General features: G+C 41.3%; 1 protein-coding gene across 1 annotated transcript; it reads left to right on the top strand.

Moving 5' to 3' along the window:
• The first annotated feature begins 3,746 nt into the window (after positions 1-3,746).
• Positions 3,747-25,631, top strand: LOC141197699 (uncharacterized). Its single transcript, XM_073662787.1, has 7 exons — positions 3,747-5,143; positions 14,417-14,630; positions 14,760-14,861; positions 14,936-15,059; positions 15,143-15,231; positions 20,336-20,426; positions 23,793-25,631. The coding sequence occupies exons 1-7, from the start codon at positions 3,747-3,749 to the stop codon at positions 25,382-25,384; spliced, it is 3,609 nt and encodes a 1,202-aa protein (XP_073518888.1). The 3' UTR covers positions 25,385-25,631.
• Positions 25,632-26,694: the final 1,063 nt, after the last annotated feature.

Raw genomic sequence — 26,694 nt, forward strand, 5'->3', positions numbered from 1 at the left:
ACTACTTATGTATTGTATTGTCCACTTTTGTAAAATCTTGTATATTTTTCATAATACTGCCTCCCTTTTGGATTAAATATAAAATGTAATAATTCTTTTTCTTTTTTGCTGTAATTGTTCCCTCCCCCGAAGCCATACGCTATCAGAACGCAAGCGTCCGCCCATTCCTGTATTATATTTCAAATCTGGACAGCGGTGGCAACAATTTATATTAACCCCTTGAAAGCCTGAGGCGTTTTAGAACGCCCCAGGCCATCACCCCCGGTCCAGTTAGGGCTCCGGCTGTGAGCCTGCATTCAACCGAGCACATGTCAGCTGATTCTTAAAGCCCATCGGTGACCCCGTCACATGATGGGTGGGCATGACAACCCTTGGTCTGCAGCAGACCCCAGTGGTTGTCATGTAATTATCACTATGAGAGCCACCTAGAGGTCGGCGCTCATAGCACAGGAGCATTTCTGCTACATAGAGGTGATCTGCTCATCACCTCTATGTAGCAGAGGCGATCGGACAGTTGCTGCTTCTAGTCTCCTATGGAGACTATACAAGCAAGCAAAAAGTGTTAAAAAAAAGTTTTTAAAAATATTAAAAAAATATAAAAGTTTAAATCACCTCCCTTTTGCCCCAATCAAAATAAAATAATAAAAAAACCAACCCACATGCACATATTTGGTATCGCCGTGTTCAGAATCGCCCGATCTATCAATATTAAAAAAGAATTGATCCGAACGGTAAACGGCGTAACGAGAAAAAAATTCTAAACGCCAGAATTACGTTTTTTGGTCGCCGCAACATTGCAATAAAATGCAATAACGGGCGATGAAAACATCACATCTACTCCAAAATGGTACTAATAAAAACGTCAGTTCGGTGTGCAAAAAATAAACCCTCACCCGGCCCCAGATCCTGAAAAATGGAGACACTACAAGTCTTGGAAAATGGTGCCTTTTTTTTTTTTAGCAAACTTTGGATTTTTTTTCACCACTTAAAAAAAAAAGAACCTATACATGTTTGGTGTCTACGAACTTGTAATGACCTGGAGAATAAGAAGGGCAGGTCAGTTTTAGCATTCAGTGAACGTGGTAAAAAAAACAAAAACATCTGTGGTATTGCACTTTTTTTGCATTTTCACTGCGTTTGGATTTTTTTCCTGTTTTCCCGTACACGATATGGTAAAACCAGTAATGTCGTTCAAAAGTACAACTCATCCCACAAAAAATAAGCCCTCACATGACCATATTAAAAATAAAAACGCTATGGCTCTGGGAACAAGGGAAGCAAAAAGCGAAAATGCAAAAAGGAAAATCCCAGGGTCCTTAAGGGGTTAATGGGCTATCGTGAAGCTGACAGTGACCGTACGGGGGCGTAGACACACATTCCATGCGTTGGAATCTGGAGGTGTGATGCCATACGCTCACTGGTCGTTTGCCGATACGTACTTAGTGGGTAGTCGGGATCGTGTGCTCGCCACTCCCTGACGAAATCCGGACAGAGTAACGGCAACGGTGAGATATTGTGTGATCTCCCCGGTGTCGTCACTGTGGAACCCTTACAACTTCTATAAAAAACCTGCACCCAAGGGGACTTGGCTAGATAGAGGAATCTACGGTTTCTTTAGATTTGGAGAACATTGTCCATTTAATTGGATGAGACCATGTAAATCTTTCTTGAGTTCCTCCATGCTTAAAATCTTTTTCTAGTGTGATTATTCCAACTGTAAATCCTCAGGACTAGTATATATGGTCACACCTGCCCCTAGATTATGTAGGCAAGATCAAGAGGGAGTCTAGGAGGAGTGTGGGGTGGCATTTGGGCAGTATACACCATGGTTGGGACACCCCATTAGCGAGACATATGAACAGTGTACATTGAGATCAAACTGGAGACATCTCCTTTTGTATCATTGAGATGGTTCAACCCAATGTGAGAGGAGGTGATCACAATAGATGTATCCTCAAAAAAGAAAGTAAGTGGATTGTTAGACTGGATTCACGAGCCCCTAAGGCAGGGCTCGACAAACCCAGGCGCCTGGTCGCCAGTGGCGCCTAGAAAATGTTGTCTGGCGCCTAGAAAATGTTGCCTGGTGCTTGAGGAGTTGAGAAGAAAAAAAAATACTCTCAATCCAATCCCACCTCCTGCACGGAGTCATCCAATCGGAGGAAGCAGGGACAGTATCGCTCAGGCCGCCTTCTCCACTTTGCTCCGCCCCCCTTATGCTCCGGGACTGGACAGGGAGAGTTGGGTTACGGGGGAAGGATCGCTGTGGCCGGGGGCCCGTTCTCATCTCCCGCTACCTGTGTAAGTACATACAAAGGCCGTGCTCCCCGGGGAGACGCCGTGTGTGAGGGGGTCTATATGTACAGTTTGTCAACAAAAAAACGGAACAGGCATTTTTTTAAAAAAATTAGTTTCTTTGATTTTTCTGAGAAAAAAACTGAGAATATAAAAAATTTATAAATGTAATGACATCTATTTATTTGTTTTTAAAAAGCAATTTTTAAAGCATTCGTAAAAATTTTAAAAAAAATGTCAAGAAAAAAACGGAACAACAATTTATCTTTACTTTTCCGTCCAAAAAACATTTAAGGTGAGTATGTTGTTTCATTGATTTAGAAAAGTGTTGTTCCTACAAAAAAGGATTTGAAGCTTCTTATGGTTAGAAAATAAAATATATGGATAATAAGGCAGATTGATTTTTAATCTTCTCTAGAAGTGCTGAGAGACCCTATCCTGCTGGACCACCACTGAATGGAGTTTCCTACATTGCTAAATCTTTTTGTAAGTAGGGTATAGCAGTATATACACAGTATATGCTGTAATTATATGGTTACTATATGGCAGTATATTCACAGTGTATCCCATTATTATATGGCGGACTGCGGAGTGCTGCTGGAAGAACAAAGTCGGGTGCCGCTGGGAGAACGAAGCCGGAGTACTGCCTCGTCCACTCGGACAAAGAAGGGTAAAGAGATCATGTGTAAGTTATAATTGGCATAGCAGAGCAAAGTGCACATTTTTTTTTCTTTTCTGGGTTCAGGAAAAAAATGAAGCGCAGAGCAACAGAGAGAATACCAGAAAATGAAAAGCAACTGAAAATGACACAGTTCTTTACAAAGACCTCTCTTGAAAGCGCAGTGCAACAGGTAGAAAGTGCCGGGCAACAGGTAACTGAAGAAACAAGAGTTGACCCACCAGCAGAGGAGTCCCCATCAACAAGCCGTTGCCAAACTGCTGGACCCAGGAGATTTAGGCAAGAGTGGTGTAAAGAACTCGCATGGCTTAAATTTGACCATACAACTGGTATAGCTATATGCGAGATTTGTGCTTCCTTCCCTGGCATTGCTGACCAAGCATCTAGGATCGTAAAAGGATTTTCAGGACCCTTTAAACTTGAAACCTTCAAAAAGCAGCAAAGTCTCTCCAGCATCTAAATTGTGTGGAGGCTAAACATGCAGCGTTGGCTCCAGAAGCTACTCCATTGGCTGCTTGTATAAGGAAAATGGATGAAGACATTTTTAAACATATGACCATTCTATTTAATGTGGCCTATTATATTGCCAAAAACAACAGACCTTTCACAGATTTTGAAGGGTTGCTAGAGTTGACGGAGAAATTAGGGAGTGCTGTGCGACAGGAATATGCAAACGATAAAAGATGCAAAGAATTCATTTCCCATATTGCAGAAATAATCAGGAAAAACCTAATCAGTGAGCTCAAAGAGGCAAAATATGTCAGCTTGATGCTAGATGGCTCAACTGACAAAGCAGGGGTTTGAACAACTGATTCTGTATGTCAGGTACATCAAGGACAACAGAGTCAAAGAAGTATTTCTTTCTGTTTCTCCTCTTGAAATGGCTACTGCAGATGGATATTTAGAAGCGCTCACAAAAGAACTTAGAACACTTGGTCTTGTAGGCTGGCTTTCTTCAAGTCACTTGATTGCCATTGGTACAGATGGTGCTGCCAGCATGATTGGGACCGAAAATGGCTTGGTGCAGAAAATACGCCAAAACATAAGTCATTTAATTGGCATTCACTGTGTTGCACACCGATTGAACTTAAGTGTATTAAGTTCAGTAAAACAAGCTAAATTAATTGATGATTTTGACTCTATTTTAAAGAAACTCTACCAATTTTATCAATACTCACCTAAGAGAATGCGACAGCTGAAGCAAGTAGCAGAAAACCTGCAGCTTACAATTGTGAAATTCCAATACTTGCATAATGTCAGATGGGTAGCAAGCAAAGTCGGTGCTCTGTCTGCACTTGTCAAAGACTGGAAATGCGTGACAATCCACCTAGAAAGTGTGGCTGCGGAAAAAGACAGTGCCTCTGCAGCTGCCCATGGTTTACTGAGAAAGCTCACAGATTTTAAATTTGTTCACATGCTCCATTTTCTACTGGACTATCTGGAAATTCTTAAAAACTTGTCACTTATATTTCAAAGGGAAGAGCTTTTTTTAAGCACAATTGAGTTGCATGTGAAAAGCACAATTTCAACAATCAATTCACTTAGAGATGCACCAAAACAACATGAGGCCAGATTTGTCTCAGGAACATCTCTTCAAGGACTGTTTCAAAATGTACAGCTACATGGACTGAGCAACACTGTAGCTGCATCAATTCAGCAGGAAAAAGCTAATTTAATTAATCATGCAGTTAAATACTTGACAGTGCGATTTCTAAGTGATATAAATATTGAAAGATCCACCGCAGTGTTTGACACCTTTGCCTGGCCAGCAGGAACAACATTGCAAGACTACGGTGTGGTTGAGATTACTGCATTGGCTCATCATTTTCGTAAACAGCTATCTCCACCTGAAAGTGATGACCAGTGCATTCACTCACTCCTCAATGAGTGGTATGAGTTTAAGGTCCTTGGAAAAGGAAAGAAACTGTGTGAGCTTCTGGATTTGGCACTCTCCAACACCGAGAGATTTCCAGTTCTGGGAAACCTGTTGTCGATTTTGGCGGTGCTCCCTGTCTCAACCTCATGTTGTGAAAGAGGATTTAGTTTGATGAACATGGTCAAAAATAAATTCAGATCAAGGATGCAAGAAGAAAGTTTAAGTGACTTGTTTATGATCACCATGAATGGGCCATCTGTGAAGGCGTTTGATCCTGCCAAGGCTGTGGACCACTGGTACTTCAGCTCTAAAATCACAAGGCATGTTCATGGCCACAAAAAGCAAAGTGAAAAACACTAGAATGTTGCCTAAAATCTAAAATATCAAAATATAATATTTATTATCTTTAAAAGTAAAATGTTGTTTATAACGTTTGTAATGTTTTTTTTGTTAAATTAAAAACCAAGTTTGCTTAAAAAAAATTCTGGCTCCTAAATTTTTTGGCTGGCTCCTAGATTCTGAACAACTTTGTCGACCCCTGCCCTAAGGGACTCAATGAGCAAATTTCTTATGCTTGTTTTGTGTGAATACAGCCCCATTCTGGATTATATTTTTAGATTGTATACTCTACCCATTGCTACTCAGTTCCCTGTGAATGGGGTTCACATAGTATTGTACTTCATCGAGATATCTGCGCTTCTATATCAGAATTATTACTTAGCAATTATTCCACATATACTATTTATTAATTAACAAGTGTGGTGATCCTTGTGTATCTCTAATTGTGCAATAGGGGACAAATTTGACCATTTAGGAGTATACTGTGGGCCATCATCCCATATCTTATGTAGTGATAAAGTAGATCTACATTCCTATTGCATGATGGGAGGATGTGCAATACTTGTTTTTAGTCTCCCATGACGCTGATCTCAGAGATAGAAAAATCCTATGTTGGTGGAATGCAATCCAAAACCATTATGTGCTCCGGTATGGAACGCATGCTTCCGGACATGCGCATTCGCAGATAGGAGACCGTGATGCACTCCGGCGTGGAACGCACATGTCTGGGCACGTTTGTGCTTTCTGCCCGCCTGTCTCCGTTGTTTTGTGCTGGATTTTGGGGAATACTTGAGAATTTATTTTTGTTCCATCTGTCTTTAATTGATCCATCAGATTTGTCCTCAGAGAATCATAATTAGAGGAACCCATGGACACATTGGGATTTGTGAAGCTGACCTCCACTCTCCTCTATTTCCTTTGAATTTATTGTGTGACCTGTATTTCAGAACAGTAGCTCTTGGTTTGTTTCACTTCCATGTGTAAATTGAATTTGACTCGTAGTCTTTGATATCTCTTTCAAACTTAGCTTTTTTGATGTCTGAGATCCATCCTCCAGACTTTGTAAATTCTTTTGCATATTTTGTTTGATTTTTGTATCCAAAAAGGCTTCTACACTTGGCGGAAAACTTTCAACTAGTTATTTTCAAGAAACAAATATCAAACGTAATGTGACTTGGTTATCCTTGGTTAGGTTTTTTTTTTATTTAGATTGTGAGCCCCAATGGGGACAGCGATGATAATGTATGTAAAGCTCTGCGGAATATGTTGGCGCTATATAAAAATAAAGAATATATATATATAATATAATGTGGACATACACCCTGTAAAGCATGCAACTATGTTAACCGCTTCCCGACCGCCCACTGTACATAAACGTCCGCGCTGCCTGGGCTCTGTGCAGCGCTCAAGACCCCCAGGGTCCTGCAAGCGCGGCGAGAGCGGTGCAGAGCGTTAGCTCTGACAGGGAACATCATCGGGACCTGATTGGATCAGGTCCCAGTGATGTTAACCCTTTGCTGTCTTCTATATGCCGCGATCTATAGTGATCGCGGCATATAGAAGACAGCAGGAGGAGAGGAGGTGGTATACTTACCTCTCCGAAGACCCCTGATACCTTCCAGGACCTTGTGTTGCTATGGCAGCTGGAGGTCACATGACAGCCTCCAGCTCTGACATATATGGTGTCCTGCCAGTGTCAGCCTGCAGCTGAAGCCTGGCAGGACACACTGACTGTGTGAAGATCTCATGTAATGTAATATATGTTTATTACATTACATGAGATCAGCGATCAGAAAAATAAAAATTAATGTCCCATACAGGGACTAAGTAAAAATGTAAAAAAAAGTAAAAAAAAATGTTTTGAAACTGTTAAAAAAAAAATACAAAATAAATTAAAATAAATAAATAAAATATTAAACCGATAAATCCGTATATTTATGCAAAAATAAAAAAAGTACACATATTTGGTATCGCCGCGTCCGAAACAACCCGAGCTATAAACCTGTCACACTAATTAACTCCTTCTGTGCACACCGTATTAAAAATAAATAAAAAACGGAGGAAAAAACTATGCTTTTTCCTCATATCGCCAAACAAAAAGTGGAAAAAAATGCGATCAAAAAATGGTACCGCTGAAAACGTCATCTTGTTCCGCAAAAAAGTCGCCATACCGCTCCATCAGCCGAAAAATAAAAAAGTTATAGCGCTCAGAATAAAGCAATGCAAAAAAATATTTTTTATATAAAATTGTTTTATTGTGTAAAAGCGCCAAAACATAAAAAAAATATACAGTAAGTGTAATATCGCTGTAAACGTACCGACCCGAAGAATAACGCTGCCTGATCACTTTCACCACACGCAGAACGGCATAAAAAAAAACCCTCAAAAAACAATTCCTGAATTGTTGGTTTTTGTTAATTTTACCTCCCAAAAAATGGAATAGAAAGCGATCAAAAAATGTCACGTACCCAAAAATGGTACCAATAAAAATGTCAACTCATCCCGCAAAAAACAAGCCGTCACATGACTCTGTCGGCCGAAATATGGAAAAATTATAGCTCTCAAAATATGGTGATGCAAAAACTAGATTTTGCAAAAAAAAAAGCGTCTCTTAGTGTGTGACAGCTGTCAGTCATAAAAACCCGATATAAATCTGGTATCTCTGTAATCGCACCGACCCGAAGAATAAAGTAATCTAATCAGTTATATCACACGAGGAACGGTGTAAAAAAAATAAATAAAACCAATTCTTCACCTGCTACTGATTTGTTTATTATGTCTCCCAAAGATCGCAGTAAGGCTCTGCTCACATTTATCCTGCGCTCTGCGCTGAGCACTCACGCCAGAGTTTCCGTGTAAATCTCTGAAATACGTGATTCAGACGGAACCCATGACGGAAGATTCCCTGTAATGAGGCAGATATAGGCCACTGTGAATGCCGTCTGGCCTGTGATCCCACGGTGTCATTTGTTTTAGGCGTGCATAAAAGTGCGGTTGGCCACAGTTTTGTGCACTTCTGAAAAAAAGGACACCACTAAACAGAGGCCAGACGGAGTCCAGAGTAACTCTGCTGCCTCATTACAGTGAATGGATCCTGCAGGGGTTTCATCTGAATTACATCACTTGGAAATTTAGATGGAAACCCCGATGTAAGTGCTCAGCCTAGAGCACCGGATAAATGTTACGTAAAATGTTCCCAATAAATAGCTTCAACTCAGTCCTCAAAAAAAGCTAGTCCCCACTCAGGTCCGTCATCTGTTAAAAATATAAGGGACTTCCAAGTTACTGGTAGCAGAAAAGCTCTGGAGAAGCGAAATGGCCCTTGCCCCCCAAAAGAAATTCAGAAAATATTGTGCTCCCAAATCCAAATGCCTATTCTACAATAATTTGTTATCCAATTGTCAAATAGCACTCCGTCCCCCCCAGATCTCGCCGTATGGCTGAGCGGTACGATACAGCCACATATGGGGTATGGCCACTTTTAGAAGAAATTGTGTGACTCATTTCGGCACCATTTTTACCCATTGTGTGAAAATGTAAAATCTGAGGGTAAAACATTTTTTTGTGGTAAAAATATAATTAGGCTTTTTTCACTGCCCAATGGTATAAATGTAAAAATTAAAAAATACTCACTACTTCCCTAGATAAATTCCTTGAGAGGTGTAGTTTATAAAATGGGGTCACTTGTGGGGGTTCCTGCTGTTTCGGCATGTAAGCGACTCTTCAAATGTGACATGGTGTCTGCAACCTATCCCAGCCAACATAGCGCTCCTTTCTCTTCCGAACCCTGCCGTACACCAAAGCAGTGGTTTTCCCCCACATATGGGGTATCGGCGTACTCAGGAGAAATTGTACAACAAATTTCATGGTGCAATTTATCCTATTACCCTTATGATAATGCAAAATTAAGGGATGAAAAACGTTTTTGTGGGAAAAATGTGAAAATTTTATTTTTACGGCTCAATATTATAAACTTCTGTGAAGCACCTTGGGGTTCAAGGTGCTCACCACACATCTAGATAAGTTCCCTAAGGGGTCTAGTTTCCAAAATGGTGTCACTTGTGGGGGGTTTCCACTGTTTAGGAACATCAGGGGCTCCCCAAATGCAACATGGCGTCCTCTAATTATTCAAACAAATTTTACATTCAAAAAGTCAAATGGCGCTCCTTCCCTTCCGAACCCTGCCGTGCACCCAAACAGTGGTTTTCCCTCACATATGTGGTATCATCGCGCTCAAGAGAAATTGCACAAAAAATTTTGGGGTCCATTTTTTCCTGTTACCCCTGTGAAAATAAAAAAAATTGGGTCTAAAGTAACATTTTTGTGAAAAAAGTTAAATGTTAATTTTTTTCTTCCACATTCCAAAAATTCCTGTGAAGCACCTGAAGGGTTTAATAAAGTTATTGAATGTGTTTTTGAGCACCTTGAGGAGTGCAGTTTTTAGAATGATGTCACTTTTGGGTATTTTCTGTCATAAAGACCCCTCAAAGTGACTTCAAATATGATGTGGTCCCTAAAAAAATGTTTTTGTAAATTTTGTTGGAAAAATGAGAAATCGCTGGTCAACTTTTAACCCTTATAGCTCCCTAACAAAAACAAATTTTGGTTCCAAAATTGTGCTGATGTAAAGTAGACATGTGGGAAATGTTATTTATTAACTATTTTGTGTGATCTATCTCTCTGATTTAAAGGCATGAAAATTCAAAGTTTGAAAATTGCTAAATTTTCAAAATTTTCGCCAAATTTCCGATTTTTTCACAAATGAACGCAAGTGATATCGAAGAAATTTTACCACTATCCTGAAGTACAATATGTCACGAAAAAACATGCTCAGAATCAGGGGGATCCGTTGAAGCGTTCCAGAGTAATTACTTCATAAAGTGACAGTGGTCAGAATTGTAAAAATTGGCCCGGTCACGAAGGCAAAAACAGGCTCTGGTGCGAAGTGGTTAATAAAACCAACACATTTGAAGAAAACCTAACAGGACTACAATTTGCAATACACAATTTCATCAGTTGTAACACTATAGGGGTCATCTACTTAATAGAGTGTATAGAGAGTTAACTACAATATGTGGGATGGATGTCAGATCCGCTATAAACATGTATTAGAAGACATTTATCTGACGCAATCAATCCCACAACATTAAACCTGTCTGTGGTTTCAAGACACTTTTCACAAAAACATAAAGGGGATATCAGATCCTTCAGATATTAGGAATAGAAAAGGTTTATAAACCATTAAGAGGTGGAGATATGAAAAGAAAAATCTTAAATAGAAAGTCATATTGGATATTTAATTTACACACTAGAGCCCCACAGGGAATGGACATCAGACAGGATTAATATTACAGTGCAATTAATTGTATTTGTCTTTGATTTCCAGTGATTTTATTGAATGTCTCATGTATGAGTTGTATTTGTGTATTATCTTTTTCTTCCATACAATACAGGGTTAAATTGTCTGAGAAGTGCTCAGTAATCAATGGACACCCAGGAAAGGGAAGGATATAAAAGTATCACAGAGACTCACATGTTGTAAATCAGGAATAAGCATTGGTTTCCTATGCGGGCACTTGGTGGTATGCCATCACAACAGTTTTATGAACTCACAATAAGGCTATGTGCCCACGTAGCAGATTTGATCCAGAGCGTTTTTGCCTCTCTCTGGCAGAAAAAAACGCATGCTGATTTACATGCGTTTTTTCTGCCAGAGAGAAGCTTTTTTTCAGCGTTTTCGCATGCGTTTTTTCAAGCAGTTTTCCAAGCGATTTTGAGCATCTCTTGGAAAGTGCTTGACAAGTTGGTCACACTATATAAATCCGTGCAACCGGCATGGATTTATATATTGTAACCAAGTAATAGTTAAAAAAAGAATAAGAATGGTAAAAAATAAAAAAAAAAAGATTATACTCACCTTCCGATGTCTTCCCGGTGTCATCTCTGCTGCGTCCGGTCTCTTGCAATGCTCGCGCTGTTGTGAAGGACCTGCGGTGACATCATTGAGTCATGTGATGGGTCACATGACTCAGTGACGTCATGGCAGGTCCTTCACAACAGCGCGAGCATTGCAAGAGACCGGACGGCGTGGACAAAACACCGGAGGATATCGGAAGGTGAGTATAATCTTTATTTTTTGTTTTAAATTCTTTTATTTACAGATTCTATGGTACCTGAGTCTGGAGGAGAGTCTTCTGTCCTCCAGGCCTGGGTACCATCCACACATTAGAACGCGCCAATTACGCAAGTACAGATGCGGAATTGGCGCGTTCTAATGCAAGTCAATGGCGGTGATTACGCTGCGTGTCCGCAAAATTAATGGACATGCTGCGTATTTTTGAGCGCAGCATAAACGCTGCGGAAAAATACGCAGCATGGGCATTGAAAGTGCGGATTTGCATTGGAGACCATGGGGGAAGGTTTACCAAGCGTTTACGCTGCGGAAATTCCGCAGCATAAACGCTTGAAAAACGCATCGTGGGCACACAGCCTCAATGTGAGGTTTTAACAATATAGACCATGCTGGAGAATCCATCTCTCCTCCTTGCTCTACTTGAACCTTGAAATGTCCCTGACCAGGGCGGCTCCATGTGGTGATCTTCAGACAAGGTGCATTGAATAAATAGTGAGCTGACCTCCCTCTCCATTTTCCCATTATATCCATGTTTTCTCTATAGTGATGAATATTTATTTTTGCTAAAACTGTGATATTTTCACTTTAAAACTTTTTTTAAACCTTTTTTATAAACTTTTTTTAAACAACTCTCCTTAGTGCGATCATACAACACAGAAGCCTCTGATTGCTCAGATGATGCACTGTACTACTGTAGTGCCGTGTATTATCACTACCTGTGCAATAGTAACGTCCCCATACTCATGAGCTAAGTGTTGCCTGATCGGTCATTTGGCAGACGGTTATCTCTCCCGACTCCCCCATACACACAAATATTCCCGCTTTCCTCTGGTCTGAGAGAGTCGCCTCCAGACTCCTCTAGCGGAGGATTATCTACAGGAAGAACAAACATTTTAGCCTCTGAAATTCTGGATCATAGATCCTTCTCTGCCCTGACATTATCTGTTGGGAGGCCCCCAAAAACATTATATAGTTTACCAAACCCCCCTGAAATCAGTGCTTTCATGCAGCTTTAGTCTAATGTGTCTGGGGGCGTTAAAAGGTAACTTATTGAATGCTGCCTCTGGCCCGGCCTAATAGACTTTCGTACATTGCAGGCCCAGACACCATTATTAGGCATTTAAGTATCATAGTAACTAGGCAGCCCCATACTATTGAGTACTTGGGGGAGGAAGCTCATTCAGCCGAACTCTGTCAAACCTTCTTAGATGCCATGTTTGCTTTTTGCAGGAGCAAGTGGTTAAACTGCCAGGGATTTTATTGCAGCCGCACCCATGCCATCCCTGCGGTGTACATCTATGTTCTGGTGCTCAAAACAATTCATATAAGAACAAACACAAATGTTTAACATGTTAAAAAATGACAATGTGTCTTCTGCTTTTTGCATGTTTTTTTTTTTACAAGAATTGTTGGTGACAGTTTTCTTTTGAAACTTTTTAATATCTGCTTTTTTCTTCTTGTAATATAGGAAAGCCTAAGGCCAGAAGTAAACCCCATAATACACTGTACATGTAGACTTTAGTATCAAATCATTTCTGTCCACGGTGTTTGTGCAAACAAAACAGCTTTTATAAAAGCCTCACACTTCTGTGTGTGAATCAGACATGAGATCTAACTTAATAAAAGATTACAGTCTGGAGAAGACGGAAAACATTCATATAGACGGCCAGTGGTGCAGTAGTCAGTGACGGACTCTGGCCAAATATGGTTTTAGAGCCGTAGTAGAAGATGTTGCCTCATCATGACGTAGTTATTTCTCATGTCACTTGTAATGAATATCTCCTGCAGTATTGCTAATTCCAATTCCATTGTCGGAAAATGAGACAAGAAGTAGCGTTATGGAAGGTGTCATGAACTCACAAAGAGACGACACCGGGAAGATCACACAATCTCTCACCATTGCCGTCACTCTGTTGGGATATGTATATACACCCCCGTACGGTCACTGTCAGCTTCACGATAACCCAATTATTATTGTTCGCTGCCACCACCGTCCAGATTTGAAATATAATACAGGCCTGGTCGGACGCCTGCATTCTGGTAGGGTATAAGGCTTCGGGGGAGGGAACGATTACAGAGCAAAAGAAACAGGACTATTACATTTTATATTTAATCCAAAAGGAAGGCAGTGTTATGAAAAATATACAAGGATTTTACAAAGGGGACAATACAGTACAGAATATACAGTTACACAATATAAACAGGATTAAAGAAGACTTACGTAATAGATCGCAGAGACAATTCCGTTTAGCTGGAGGGGGGCGCCTCACTTATTGATTTGACTGTTATCGAACAAGATCCGTTTATTATAGTCTCTATACCCCCCTGGCAATGAATACTCATCCATCCTCCTTGGATTCTTTTATGCCTAAGGGGAGACCTGCCCACACAGCACCTGGGATGACATTAAGGGGGCTGGCTCTACCATTTTTTCCGTTATGAATTTACCTTCCTTTAGAGACCACACTTGACATAGTTGTTGTCTGTTATTTTGTTACTTTTGCACCCCAGCTACCCGGAGGGACTCACAGCTACAATAAAATAAGCATATTGTTCCTTGGCTGACCCTGCCACTAAAAACATGGGTCCCATTATTAGCGGAGTTATACAACTTACAATATTTCTTATTTCGTATCAGCTCCGGACATCCTGGAGTTTGTGTTAAACCCCTTTGAAGCCTAAATGAGTTTTCCTTCAATCTCTGCCCCTGCTGGAAGGTGTCAGCCTATCCCAGGTCTGTGCTAAGGGGAGATGCATTCCTATGTTAAGTGGGTCAGTAGCACCTTTTGTGCTGCATTTGTCTACAAGTGACTTCTGCTGTGTGTGTTAAATTGCATGGAAACAGTTGGTTTGGTCCAAATGGTGGATAAGGAAGAGGTGAGAGGGAAGAGGGGCTTGGGAGAAATTGTTAATATTTTCTCAATATTTCCCTGACAGTGAGTCTATGAGAAACGTATTCAGCTGCAGACTCTGAGGAAGAAACTGCTTGTTGTCTGTGGCCTAAAATATATAGGTTTTATTACTAGATGTAAAGAAAAAACGAAATACTGTCAAATAATAAATCTCCTTATATGTTTCCCCTCGTTATCTCCAATAGTTGTATTATTGCACAGGATTTTTATGATGTTCCATTGGCTTATCTTCTCCTCATTCAGGTCTCTACAATATCAGATCCTCTCAGTGAAGATCTTCTATATAAGAAAATTTTCCTGATTTACCCATCAAAGATGGATATGGACAGGGACAAGATGGAGATGGCGGAGAGGATATTACATCTCACCCTAGAGATCCTCTTCCGGCTTACTGGAGAGGTGAGAGATTCTGATGACATCACATTTAATTATTCTTATCTATGGGAATAACAGGTGAACAAAACTGGAGAGGTGAGGACTCTGGAAATGTCTGTAGTGAGATTTATTAATGTGTCTCTCCATAACCAGCGATTAATCACAGGACCTCCACCTCACCCCCTGATACATGAGGACATCAATGACCAGATCCTACAACTCGCCTACAAGATGATTGAGCTTCTGACTAGAGAGGTGACCTTGCTGGGACATTATACAGTAACGCTATGAAGGGATCGGGGGGATGACGGTATCATTGTATGTGTCAGGTTCCTATAAGGTGTCAGGATGTCGCTGTCTATTTCTCCATGGAGGAGTGGGAGTATTTAGAAGGACACAAAGATCTGTACAGGAACATCATGATGGAGGTTCCCCAGTCCCTCACATCACCAGGTAATAGACAGGACTAAATACACACAACCTATAATTATCTGTATGTAAAGAATGAATTCAGTCCCTGTATGTGTTTCCTCCAGATCTATCCAGTAAGAGGACAACACCAGAGAGATGTCCCCGTCCTCTTCTTCGTCAGGACTATAAACAAGAAGATCTCAATGTTCATCAGGTAGATACAGAGAAGATGTCATGAGATCTCCCCTATGATGTGTAGACGGCTGTGAAGGTCTTGTGCTCAGTCTTGTTTTATCCACCAGTATTATATGTTTTATATTTGTGTAGTGAGAACGGAGGGGATGACAGGATTAGAGCTGATCATTAGTGTTGAGTATTCCGATACTGAAATATCTGGTATCGACCGATATTTGCAGTATCGGAGTTCCGATACTGAGTTCCGATACTTTTAGAATATCGAATACCGGAATCGGAAGTTCCCATAATGCCTGTGCTCTGCAGTGTCTCTGAAGGATGACAAGCTGGATGGCAGCGCTCAGCTTACTGTACTTGTAATTTAGTGTTAAAGGATTTATTAAAAAAAATAATAATGTTTTCATGCACCGTCTCTTTAAAAAAGCCGTCCGGCAATTCAGCAGCGGCATACATCGGTACCCGACGATTTAGAATAGAAAGAATAGAGCATCACACATAGATTAGATGCATAGAAACATGTCAGTCACATATATAAGAAGTACAGTGACAGTGTTGATTACTGTACTTGTCATTTAGTGTTAAAATAAAGGATTTATTAAAAAAAAAAATTGGCGTGGGGTTCCCCGTAATTTTAGTCTCTAGCAGAGGTTAAGCAGACGGCTGGGGCAGATGTTTGAAGCCTGGGAAGGGGGTAATACCCATGGAGCTTCCCAAGCTACTAATATCAGCCCCCAGCTGAATACCTAGCCTTTACTAGCTATTAAAATCGGGGACCCCCCAAAAAATGACGTGGGGACCCCCCTATTTTAACAGCTTGCAAAGGCTAGGCAGACAGCTGGGGGCTGATATTAATAGCCCAGGAAGGGTGCCATGAATATTGGCCCCCTCCCAGGCTAGAAACACCAGCCACCCCAGAAATGGCACATCCATAGGATGCGCCAATTCTGGCACTTAGCCTCGCTCTTCCCACTGCCCTGTAGCGGTGGCAGTGGGGTAAAAGGGCTGGGGTTGATGTCAGCTTATAATGCCTGCTGACATCAAGCCCAGGTTAGTAATGGAGAGGCGTCTATAAGACACCCCCATTACTAACCCCAAAGTCAAAGTTAAAAAAAACCACAAACACCCAGAATAAAGTCCTTTAATTGAAATAAAGACACAATTCTTTATTCTAAATTAAACCATACTTACCATCACACCCATTCCAGCTGAAGCCAACGATCTCCTGCAATAAAAGTAAAATAATAAAGCAACCTCATCCTTACCTTTCCATGGTTCCCACGACGGCTCCAGCTCTGCTACATTCACATGACAGACTGGATCGCAGCCGAAAGCTGCCATCCAGCTTGCCATGCCGCAGACACTGAGAAGCTCCTCAGTGAAGCTCCTCAGTGTCTGGCTGTGACGGCATAAAGATGAGCTGAGGTCATGTCCAATGAACTCAGCTCACCTCATGCACGTTACTGACAGCGTTGGAAAATTCTCCTGCGCATGCAGTGAGCGTGAGAGAATTCTCTTGCTGAAGCGCTGAGCGCAGGAGAATTTTCCCACGCTGTCAGTGACGTGCATGAGGTGAGCTGAGTTCATTGGACATGACCTCGGCTCATCTTTATGCCGTCACAGCGAGACACTGAGGAGCGCAAGCATGCCTGCGCTTCTCAGTGTCTGTGGCTTGGCAAGCTGCATGGCAGCTTTCGGCTGCGATCCAGCCTGTCATGTCAATGTAGCAGAGCTGAAGCTGTCGTGGGAACCATGGAAAGGTAAAGATGATGTTGGTTTATTATTTTACTTTTATTGCAGAAGACATTGGCTTCAGCTGGAATGGGCGTGATGGTAAGTATGGTTTAATTTAGAACATTAAAAAATTGTGTGTTTATTTCAATTAAAGGACTTTATTCTGGGTGTTGTGTTTTTTTAAATACTTTACTAGAAATTTATGGCGGTCATGTCTAATATTGGCGTGACCCCATGAATTTCGGGCTTAGGTCCAGCTGATAATGCCAAGCTGGCCCTAACCCCTTTATTACCCAGTGAGCCACCGCACCACCCGCTTCTATGAACGCGCCATTTTCTGGGGTGGCTGCGGACTGCAATTTGCAGCGGGGGGGGGCATAAAGCTTGGGCCTCCCTGCGCTGCGGATTCCAGCCCCCAGCTGCCTAGATGTACCTGGCTGGACACAAAAATAGGGCGAAGCCCCACGTATTTTTGTTTTTAATTATTTCATGAAATTCATGAAATAATTTTAAAAAAAAGGGCTTCCCTATATTATTGTGTCCGGCCAGGTACAAATAGACAGCTGGTGGTTGGGGGCAGCCCGTTCCTGCCTGCTGTACCTGGCTGGACACAAAAATATGGCGAAGGACACGTCAAATTTTTGGTGAAAAATTCAATAAAATTAAAAAAAAAAAAACACATTTAGGGACTGCATCTTTATTAAGCCATCCACGTGAGGGGTTAATAAAGATGCAGTCCCTAAATTATTATTTGTTTTTATTATTTTTTAATTTATTTTTCCCAAAAATTTTGACGTGGGCTTCGCCATAATTATGTATGCCAGCCAGGTACAGCATCCAGTAACGGGCTGCCCCCAACCACCAGCTGCCTATTTGTACCTGGCCGGACACAACAATATAGGGAAGCCCTTTTTTTTTAAATTATTTCATGAATTTCATGAAATAATTAGAAAAAAAAAAACGTGGGTCTTCGCCCTATTTTTGTGTCCAGCCAGGTACAACTAGGCAACTGGGGGCTGGAATCCACAGCGCAGGGAGGCCCAAGCTTTCTGCCCCCTCCCGCTGCAAATTGCAGTCCGCAGCCACCCCAGAAAATGGCGCGTTCATAGAAGTGCCATCTTCTGGCGCTGTACCCAACTCATCCAGGGCCCTGGTGCGGTGGCTCACTGGGTAATAAAGGGGTTAGGGCAGCTTGCCATTATCAGCTGGCCCTAAGCCTGAAATTCATGGGGTCACGCCAATATTAGACATGACCGCCATAAATTTCTAGTAAAGTATTTAAAAAAACACAACACCCAGAATAAAGTCCTTTAATTGAAATAAACACACAATTTTTTAATGTTCTAAATTAAACCATACTTACCATCACGCCCATTCCAGCTGAAGCCAATGTCTTCTGCAATAAAAGTAAAATAATAAACCAACATCATCCTTACCTTTCCATGGTTCCCACGACAGCTTCAGCTCTGCTACATTGACATGACAGGCTGGATCGCAGCCGAAAGCTGCCATCCAGCTTGCCATGCCACAGACACTGAGAAGCGCAGGCATGCTTGCACTCCTCAGTGTCTCACTGTGACGGCATAAAGATGAGCCGAGGTTATGTCCAATGAACTCAGCTCAACTCATGCACGTCACTGACAGCGTGGGAAAATTCTCCTGTGCTCAGCTCTTGAGCAGGAGAATTCTCCCACGCTGGGATGGCATTGAGAGGACAGGCTGGATCACAGCTGAGCGCTGCCATCCAGCATGCCATCCTTCAGAGACACTGCAGAGCGCAAGCTTGCAGTGTCTCTGAAGGATGGCATGCTGGAAGACAGCGCTCAGCTGTGATCCAGCCTGTCCTCTCAATGCCATACCAGCGTGGGAGAATTATCCTGCTCAAGCGCTGTGCGCAGGAGAATTCTCCCATTCTGTCAGTGACGTGCATGAGGTGAGCTGAGTTCATTGGACATGAGCTCACCTCATGCACGTCACTGACAGCGTGGGAAAATTCTCCTGCGCTCAGCGCTTCAGCAGGAGAATTCTCTCACGCTCACTGCAAGCGCAGGAGATTTTTCCCATGCTGTCAGTGACGTGCATGAGGTGAGCTGAGTTCATTGGACATGACCTCAGCTCATCTTTATGCCGTCACAGCCAGACACTGAGGAGCTTCACTGAGGAGCTTCTCAGTGTCTGCGGCATGGCAAGCTGGATGGCAGCTTTCGGCTGCGATCCAACCTGTCATGTGAATGTAGCAGAGCTGGAGCTGTCGTGGGAACCATGGAAAGGTAAGGATGAGGTTGCTTTATTATTTTACTTTTATTGCAGGAGATCGTTGGCTTCAGCTGGAATGGGAGTGATGGTAGGTATGGTTTAATTTAGAACAATAAAGAATTGTGTCTTTATTTCAATTAAAGGACTTTATTCTGGGTGTTTGTGGGGTTTTTTTTAAGTTTCGCTATGGGGTTAGTAATGGGGGTGTCTTATAGACGCCTCTCCATTACTAACCTGGGCTTGATGTCAGCTGGCATTATAAGCTGACATCAACCCCAGCCCTATTACCCCACTGCCACCGCTACAGGGCAGTGGGAAGAGCGAGGCTAAGTGCCAGAATTGGCGCATCCTATGGATGCGCCATTTCTGGGGCGACTGACGGCTGGTGTTTCTAGCCTGGGAGGGGGCCAATATTCATGGCACCCTTCCTGAGCTATTATTATCAGCCCCCAGCTGTCTGCCTAGCCTTTGCTAGCTATTAAAATAGGGGGGACCCCACGTCATTTTTTTTGGGGGGGGGTCCCCCATTTTAATAGCTAGTAAAGGCTAGATATTCAGCTGGGGGCTGATATTAGTAGCCTGGGAAGCTCCATGGGTATTACCCCCTTCCCAGGCTTCAAACATCTGCCCCAGCCGTCTGCTTAACCTCCGCTAGAGACTAAAATTACGGGGAACCCCACACCAATTTTTTTTTTAATATATCCTTTATTTTAACACTAAATGACAAGTACAGTAATCAACACTGTCACTGTACTTCTTATATGTGTGACTGACATGTTTCTATCTATCTAATCTATGTGTGATGCTCTATTCTTTCTATTCTAAATTGTCGGGTACCGGTGTATGCCGCTGATGAATTGCCGGCTTTTCATGTCATTCTACATTATTCTTAGTTGTTTTCCTTCATGTAGAATTAACCTACAAGGAAAGAAAGGGTTTATTTTTATTCCGATATTTGTGTCCCATTGACTTGCATTGGTTTCCGGTATTGGAATCGGCCATATCCGATATATTTTGGGTATCGGTCCGATCCAATCCGATCCGATATTTCCCGATATTGGAAGGTTTTGCTCAACACTACTGATCATACATGGGACTTCTCCATCTGTCTTTGACTTTTATAATATTTGTTTCAGGGTGAAGATCTGACCCATATTAATACTACAGAGACATATGTGAGGGGTGATGAGCGGTGTAAAGAGGAGATTCCTACATATGACTACCCAGGTGAGTAGTGACCACTAAATGCAGAGAAGTCACAGATTCTTCTCAGTCACCGGCTGTGGCTGCTTTATCGGTGGTGTAGTCCGGTCGTATCACAATCGTGTGATGACCATTTTGCATCTAGATCACAACATTCTCCTCCGTCCGAAAATGTTCAGTTTACTTTGGGAAATTGTGAAAGCCCTTTTCTATAGATCTTACAACCTGAAGGATCCACCTACCCCCTGGGTTTAGAAGACGCTGACCGTTACCTGCTCAGATCTGTAAACTACAAAGCCAAATGACAGCGTACGTAGAATGTGCTGACAAATTAGAAAATCACTTGAAGAAAAATATTATGATGGGCCTGTAAGAGAAAGCGGAGGGTAATGATGCTGTTGGCTTCCTAGAACCCTGATATCTTATTGGATGAATCTACCTTCTCTCCCTTCTGTGCTGCTGAATGTGCTCATATGGTCCCTACAAGACCAGGTCCAGTCTTTCTGGCCAAACTTCACTTTTATGATCGATAACATTAAATGTGCAGTGAGGCCAAGTGTGAATTTCTGTACAATAACAACAGAGTTTCCCTTTATCCTGACTTTTCAATATCTTTTAAAACCAATTAACTTCAAACAGGATCGCGATTAACTATACAAAAAGCATTACACCTGTGCCATGATATATCTCTAAGCTGTGTGTGGCTGATGGCTGTAATATACATTTATTCACGCCTGCAGGAGATGTGTTGGCTCCAGCCCTGGTTTCATGGATTCACTCCACGTCATAAATTCCATTATGTTTTCAATCCTAAGGAATTCAGATTACTGCACAATCTCTCCAGAAATGGGGGCACTAATACATTCTCTACTCTTCTGGTCAGGACTCATAGTAGATCCAATGGTCCACCATAAATTAGTGTAACTCCAGTTTAGTGTTGGATTTCTCCCCTCATACATACGTTGTTGTTGGGGATGTTACATGTTTTTATATTCTTTCTTTTTTTACACCTTCACTCTCTATGATAGTTTCATTGTGGTGGGATCAGCCTGCCTCACTTATGTGAGTCTGTAACTCCCTGGTTTTCTTTCAGAAAGATCTCCATTGCCTCTTCCAAATGTCCGAGATCTAAATTTAAGACACCTCAGCTCTGCAGTATTATAAAAAAAGTTCACTTTAAATGTCTAATATTTCTTCTCATCTGACAGAAAATATTGTCCCATACGATAGTTTAGATTGCTAAGAGCCCCCGAGCCCCATACTCTAATTACCCCAGAGAGGTTTCACCACTAGTTACTCATTTTTCTCTGATGAAGACTGTTGAGTTTGATCATTTTCAGTAGATGTTTTATTGTCTATAGTCACAGTTTTTGACTTCAGTAATCCTCTGCTTTAGCCCCTTCCTGCAGCCAGTTTTCTGTTCCTAATCAGGGCCATTTTTGAAATCTGACGTGTGTCACTTTTGTATGGTGATATCCTTTGTGAAGAATTCCAAAGTTAATAGAAAACAAATGGACCTTACAAATTATTTTCCAACTTCTTTTGAATCTGACAATCCCCTATATACGGTTGTACCCTACTGTCTGGGCACATGGCAGGTTAAGAAGGGAAGGAGCGACATTTAGCTATTAGGAATGCAGATTTTGCTGGAATAGTTCGCAGACACAATGTATCGGGGGAGCTGTTTATGGTCACCTGGAAGCTCAAAAGATGGCTACCACGAACAGGCTTGCCTTATCTACCCGTTTATAGATTTCAAAAATTACTTTGCTCATCACCCTTTAACCCCTCTACATGGATCTGGACTAACACAGAGACCCCTAGGCTTGGGCCACGGTGTTACCTGGTATTCGGTGGAGTGAGATGGGAAGAAGAATAGTCAGGTAACCGGGTCACAACCAGGAGGGCAGAGAAAATACAAAATCAGAAGACACAAGAGTAGTCAGTAAATGGGCCGAGGTCACAACAGGAAACAAATACACAAGCCGGGAGCTGAGCACAGAGGACTGAACCAGAGGAGAACAAGGCTGTATCTGGCAGCTTCCGGCAATATGCTTCCAGCTTTAGTAGGGTGCGGTGCTTTCCAAATGGCTGAAGCAGGGAGCAGATTACTCCAGCTGGACAGCACACACCCCCATACTGCCAGACTGGATGGTACTACTGGTCCCAGCAACCCTAATCTTAGTGGTGGACAGAGCCTGCGCCACCCAGAGCTTCTGGTTCTGACGTCTCCTCCATCACCAGCGCTGCCTGCAAGATGAATAAGGCGGTGCCTGGTTAGAGAAGCAGACGTCACACAAGTCGAAGCAGGAGAAGTAGATGTCCCAGAGGAGATGGTACACACCTTTTGTAGAAGCACTAATATGACAAAATGGCAGAAAACCAGAGCAGTAGAAATCCCCATCAAGTGACTCCATTTTGGAAATTATAACCCTCAGTGAATTAATCTATAGGAGAAGTGACTATTATGACTTCACAGTCACTTTCCAAAAATTAGCACACGGTGGATGATGGAGAGTGAAAATTGCAAATATGCTATTTTATTACCCAACACATAGTGCCCATATTGTGCTCCAGGAGACACACACCGTAAATTAAGTGGGTTCTTCTCACTATAGTAATGTCAAATACATGGATGCTAAATCTGTTTTGGGCGCACTGCAAGGCTCAGAAGTGAGGGGGAAACTTAACTTTGGGAGAGCGGATATTACTGGATTGATTTATGGAAGCCATGTTGATTCTCAAGAGCCTAATAATGTGGAAACCTCTGTTTTTCTACTGACAGATGATGGACCTGAGTGGGGACTTGTTTTTTGTGAGATGAGTAGAAGTTTTCATTGTTATTATTTTTGCCTACAGAACATTTTTTGATGGCTTCTTATTCCATATTTTGGAGGCAGAATGAACAAACAGTTGGACACCACGCTCTACTGGTCCATCCTATGAGGTTTTCTATTAGACTGTGAACTGTCATTCTGTCAATAACTTCCCATTTCTACAGACATTTTAAGTACAATTAACACAAGAATCCCATAGAAAAATAAATAAAGATTGCATACCACTTCTAAATCAATCTAAACAAACACATCCCTGGGCTACATGCTAGTCCAGGAAAATGAAGAAATACATGCTCAAGTTTAAAAATCAATTTTATTAGACACAAATCTAAAAAATAGAGGAATATTTAAAATATTTTAAATATTCCTCTATATTTTAGATTTGTGTCTAATAAAATAGATTTTTAAACTTGAGCATGTATCTCTTCATTTCCCTGGATTACCATATAGCCCAGGAATGTGTTTGTTTAGACATTTTAAGTAGAAATGTTCAAAAATATAAATTTCAGGGACATTTTATTCAAAATTAATAATTGTTTTTTTTTCTTGGCAGATGACTGTACCAGAAGATCAGAGAGACAGGAGATTTTTAATTCTGACGATCTTGAGATCCCACAGGATACAATTGAAGTGAATGCCATTACTTCAGATATACCATCATCCCTTCACAGCAAACATCAATCATCTGATTCTATGAAACACATCCTGTCTGCTGATTCATTACCGACTACTAAGGAAAATCAAAATAAAATAAGCATTAAAAAACGAACTGCTCCTAAAGCAAAGAAGCCATTTTCACATTCAGAAAATGGAAATAGTTTTACCTTTGAAAAGTCTATTCTTAAGCATCAAAAAATACACACAGCGGACAATAGATTTTTTTGTTCCAAATGTGGAAAATGTTTTAATCAGAAATCAGTTTTTGTTGATCACCAGAGACTTCACATAGGGGAGAAGCCTTTTTCATGCTCAGAATGTGGGAAATGTTTTAATCGTAAAAAGTTTCTTGATAGACACAAGAGAATTCACACAGGGGAGAAGCCTTTTTCTTGTTCAGAATGTGGGAAATGTTTTAACCGGAAAGATCATCTTGATAGCCACCAGAGAACCCACACAGGGGAGAAGCCCTTTTCCTGTTCAGAATGTGGGAAATGTTTTAATCGTAAAATGAATCTTGATACACACAAGAGCACCCACACAGGGGAGAAGCCCTTTTCCTGTTCAGAATGTGGGAAATGTTTTAACCAGAAATCAGGTTTGATTAAGCACCAGAGAACCCACACAGGGGAGAAGCCCTTTTCCTGTTCAGAATGTGGGAAATGTTTTAATTATAAAATGATTCTTGATAGTCACAAGAGAACCCACACAGGGGAGAAGCCTTTCTCCTGTTCAGAATGTGGGAAATGTTTTAACCACAAATCAGGTTTGATTAAGCACCAGAGAACCCACACAGGGGAGAAGCCCTTTTCCTGTTCAGAATGTGGGAAATGTTTTAATCGTAAAATGATTCTTGATAATCACAAGAGAACCCACACAGGGGAGAAGCCTTTTTCCTGTTCAGAATGTGGAAAATGTTTTAACCTGAAATCCAATTTGATTAGGCACCAGAGAACCCACACAGGGGAGAAGCCTTTCTCCTGTTCAGAATGTGGGAAATGTTTTAACCACAAATCAGGTTTGATTACGCACCAGAGAACCCACACAGGGGAGAAGCCCTTTTCCTGTTCAGAATGTGGGAAATGTTTTAACCAGAAATCGGGTTTGATTAAGCACCAGAGAACCCACACAGGGGAGAAGCCCTTTTCCTGTTCAGAATGTGGGAAATGTTTTAATCGTAAAATGAATCTTGATAGTCACAAGAGAACCCACACGGGGGAGAAGCCTTTCTCCTGTTCTGAATGTGGGAAATGTTTTAACCACAAATCAGGTTTGATTAAGCACCAGAGAACCCACACAGGGGAGAAGCCCTTTTCCTGTCCAGAATGTGGGAAATGTTTTAATTGTAAAATGATTCTTGATAGTCACAAGAGAACTCACACAGGGGAGAAGCCTTTTTCCTGTTCAGAATGTGGAAAATGTTTTAACCAGAAATCCAATTTGCTTAGGCACCAGAGAACCCACATAGGGGAGAAGCCTTTTTTCTAATCTTTTTTTTTAATCCAATACATTTTTATTGAGATGTTTTTCATTAGTTTTTTTTTTTTTACAAAACAGGAAACCAGTACATACAATAATAAAATAACATACCATAGGATGACATACGTGCATCTCTCCTATATATCCTTTCAGCTTGCCCATTACCGTCTGATAACTTGCAATTACTATATCTTACAATTAACATTCTTGAAATCTCTTATATAACCATAATATTGTAATAAACATTATAATCCTATACACATATAGGTGTGCTATATTACCCATACCACATTTAATGAATTCCAATATACATTACAATGAAACATTAGACCTCGCCATTAGCCTCCTTCTCCCATAAGTCATTGTCTCTCCAACAATAACCCCCTTGATGGCATTCCAGGTGTATCCAACCATAAGCCCCATATTTTCTCAAATTTATTCATTGAGTTTCATTTTTTATATACCCCTTTTTCTAATCTGATAATATTATTTACCCTGTTTTTGCGTTCACTAATTTCTGGAGGTGAGGGGTTAATCCATTTGGATGCAATATGTTTCCTAGTTTTAAATAAAATATGTGAAATCCCTATTGAAATTGGGTCAAATTCCATATAATCTTCTAATATACCTAATAGGCATTTTTTGGGTCTGGTTGAATATCTATTTTATATACCCTCTGTTAGGCGTCAGTCTGGTGGTGGATTTGAAATGGGTCCAGGACCTTCTGTGGTCTCCCATTTCAGTCCAGCCAGGGCTGATGCTGCTCAGCATCACCATCAGCCTCAACACCTAGCTGGTCCGCAAGCACTGTTTATCTCCCAGGTAGCTGTGCCTAGCAATGTTACATAGTTAGTAAAGCCGAATAAAGACTTGCGCCCATCAAGTTCGACCTGTTAGTTCTGTAATTGCTAAAGTTGATCCAGAGGAGGGCAAAAACCCCAAATGATTTGGCCAATCTTCACCTGAGGAAAAATTCCCTCCCGACTCTGAAACCAGCAGTCAGAATAAATCCCTGTATCAACCTACTATTTTATTCTATTTTTAAGTATATGCTGAAATCTGCCTGGTATCTAGAAATGCATCCAGTCCCCGCTTGAACTGGTGTAGTGAATCCGACATTACCGTCTCCTCACTCAGTGAATTCCATATTCTCACTGCTCTTACCGTAAAGAACCCCTTCCTATGCTGGTGCTGAAACCTTTTCTCTTCCAGTCTTAGTGAATGCCCTCTTGTTACCGTAATATCCCTCCTTTTGAACAAATCCCGGGCAAGATCTCTATACTGTCCCCTAACATATTTGTACACATTTATTATGTCCC

Source organism: Phyllobates terribilis, unplaced genomic scaffold (genome assembly GCF_046119375.1).
Source record: "Phyllobates terribilis strain yellow unplaced genomic scaffold, ASM4611937v1 Scaffold_86__1_contigs__length_6382490, whole genome shotgun sequence".
NCBI lineage: Eukaryota > Metazoa > Chordata > Amphibia > Anura > Dendrobatidae > Phyllobates > Phyllobates terribilis.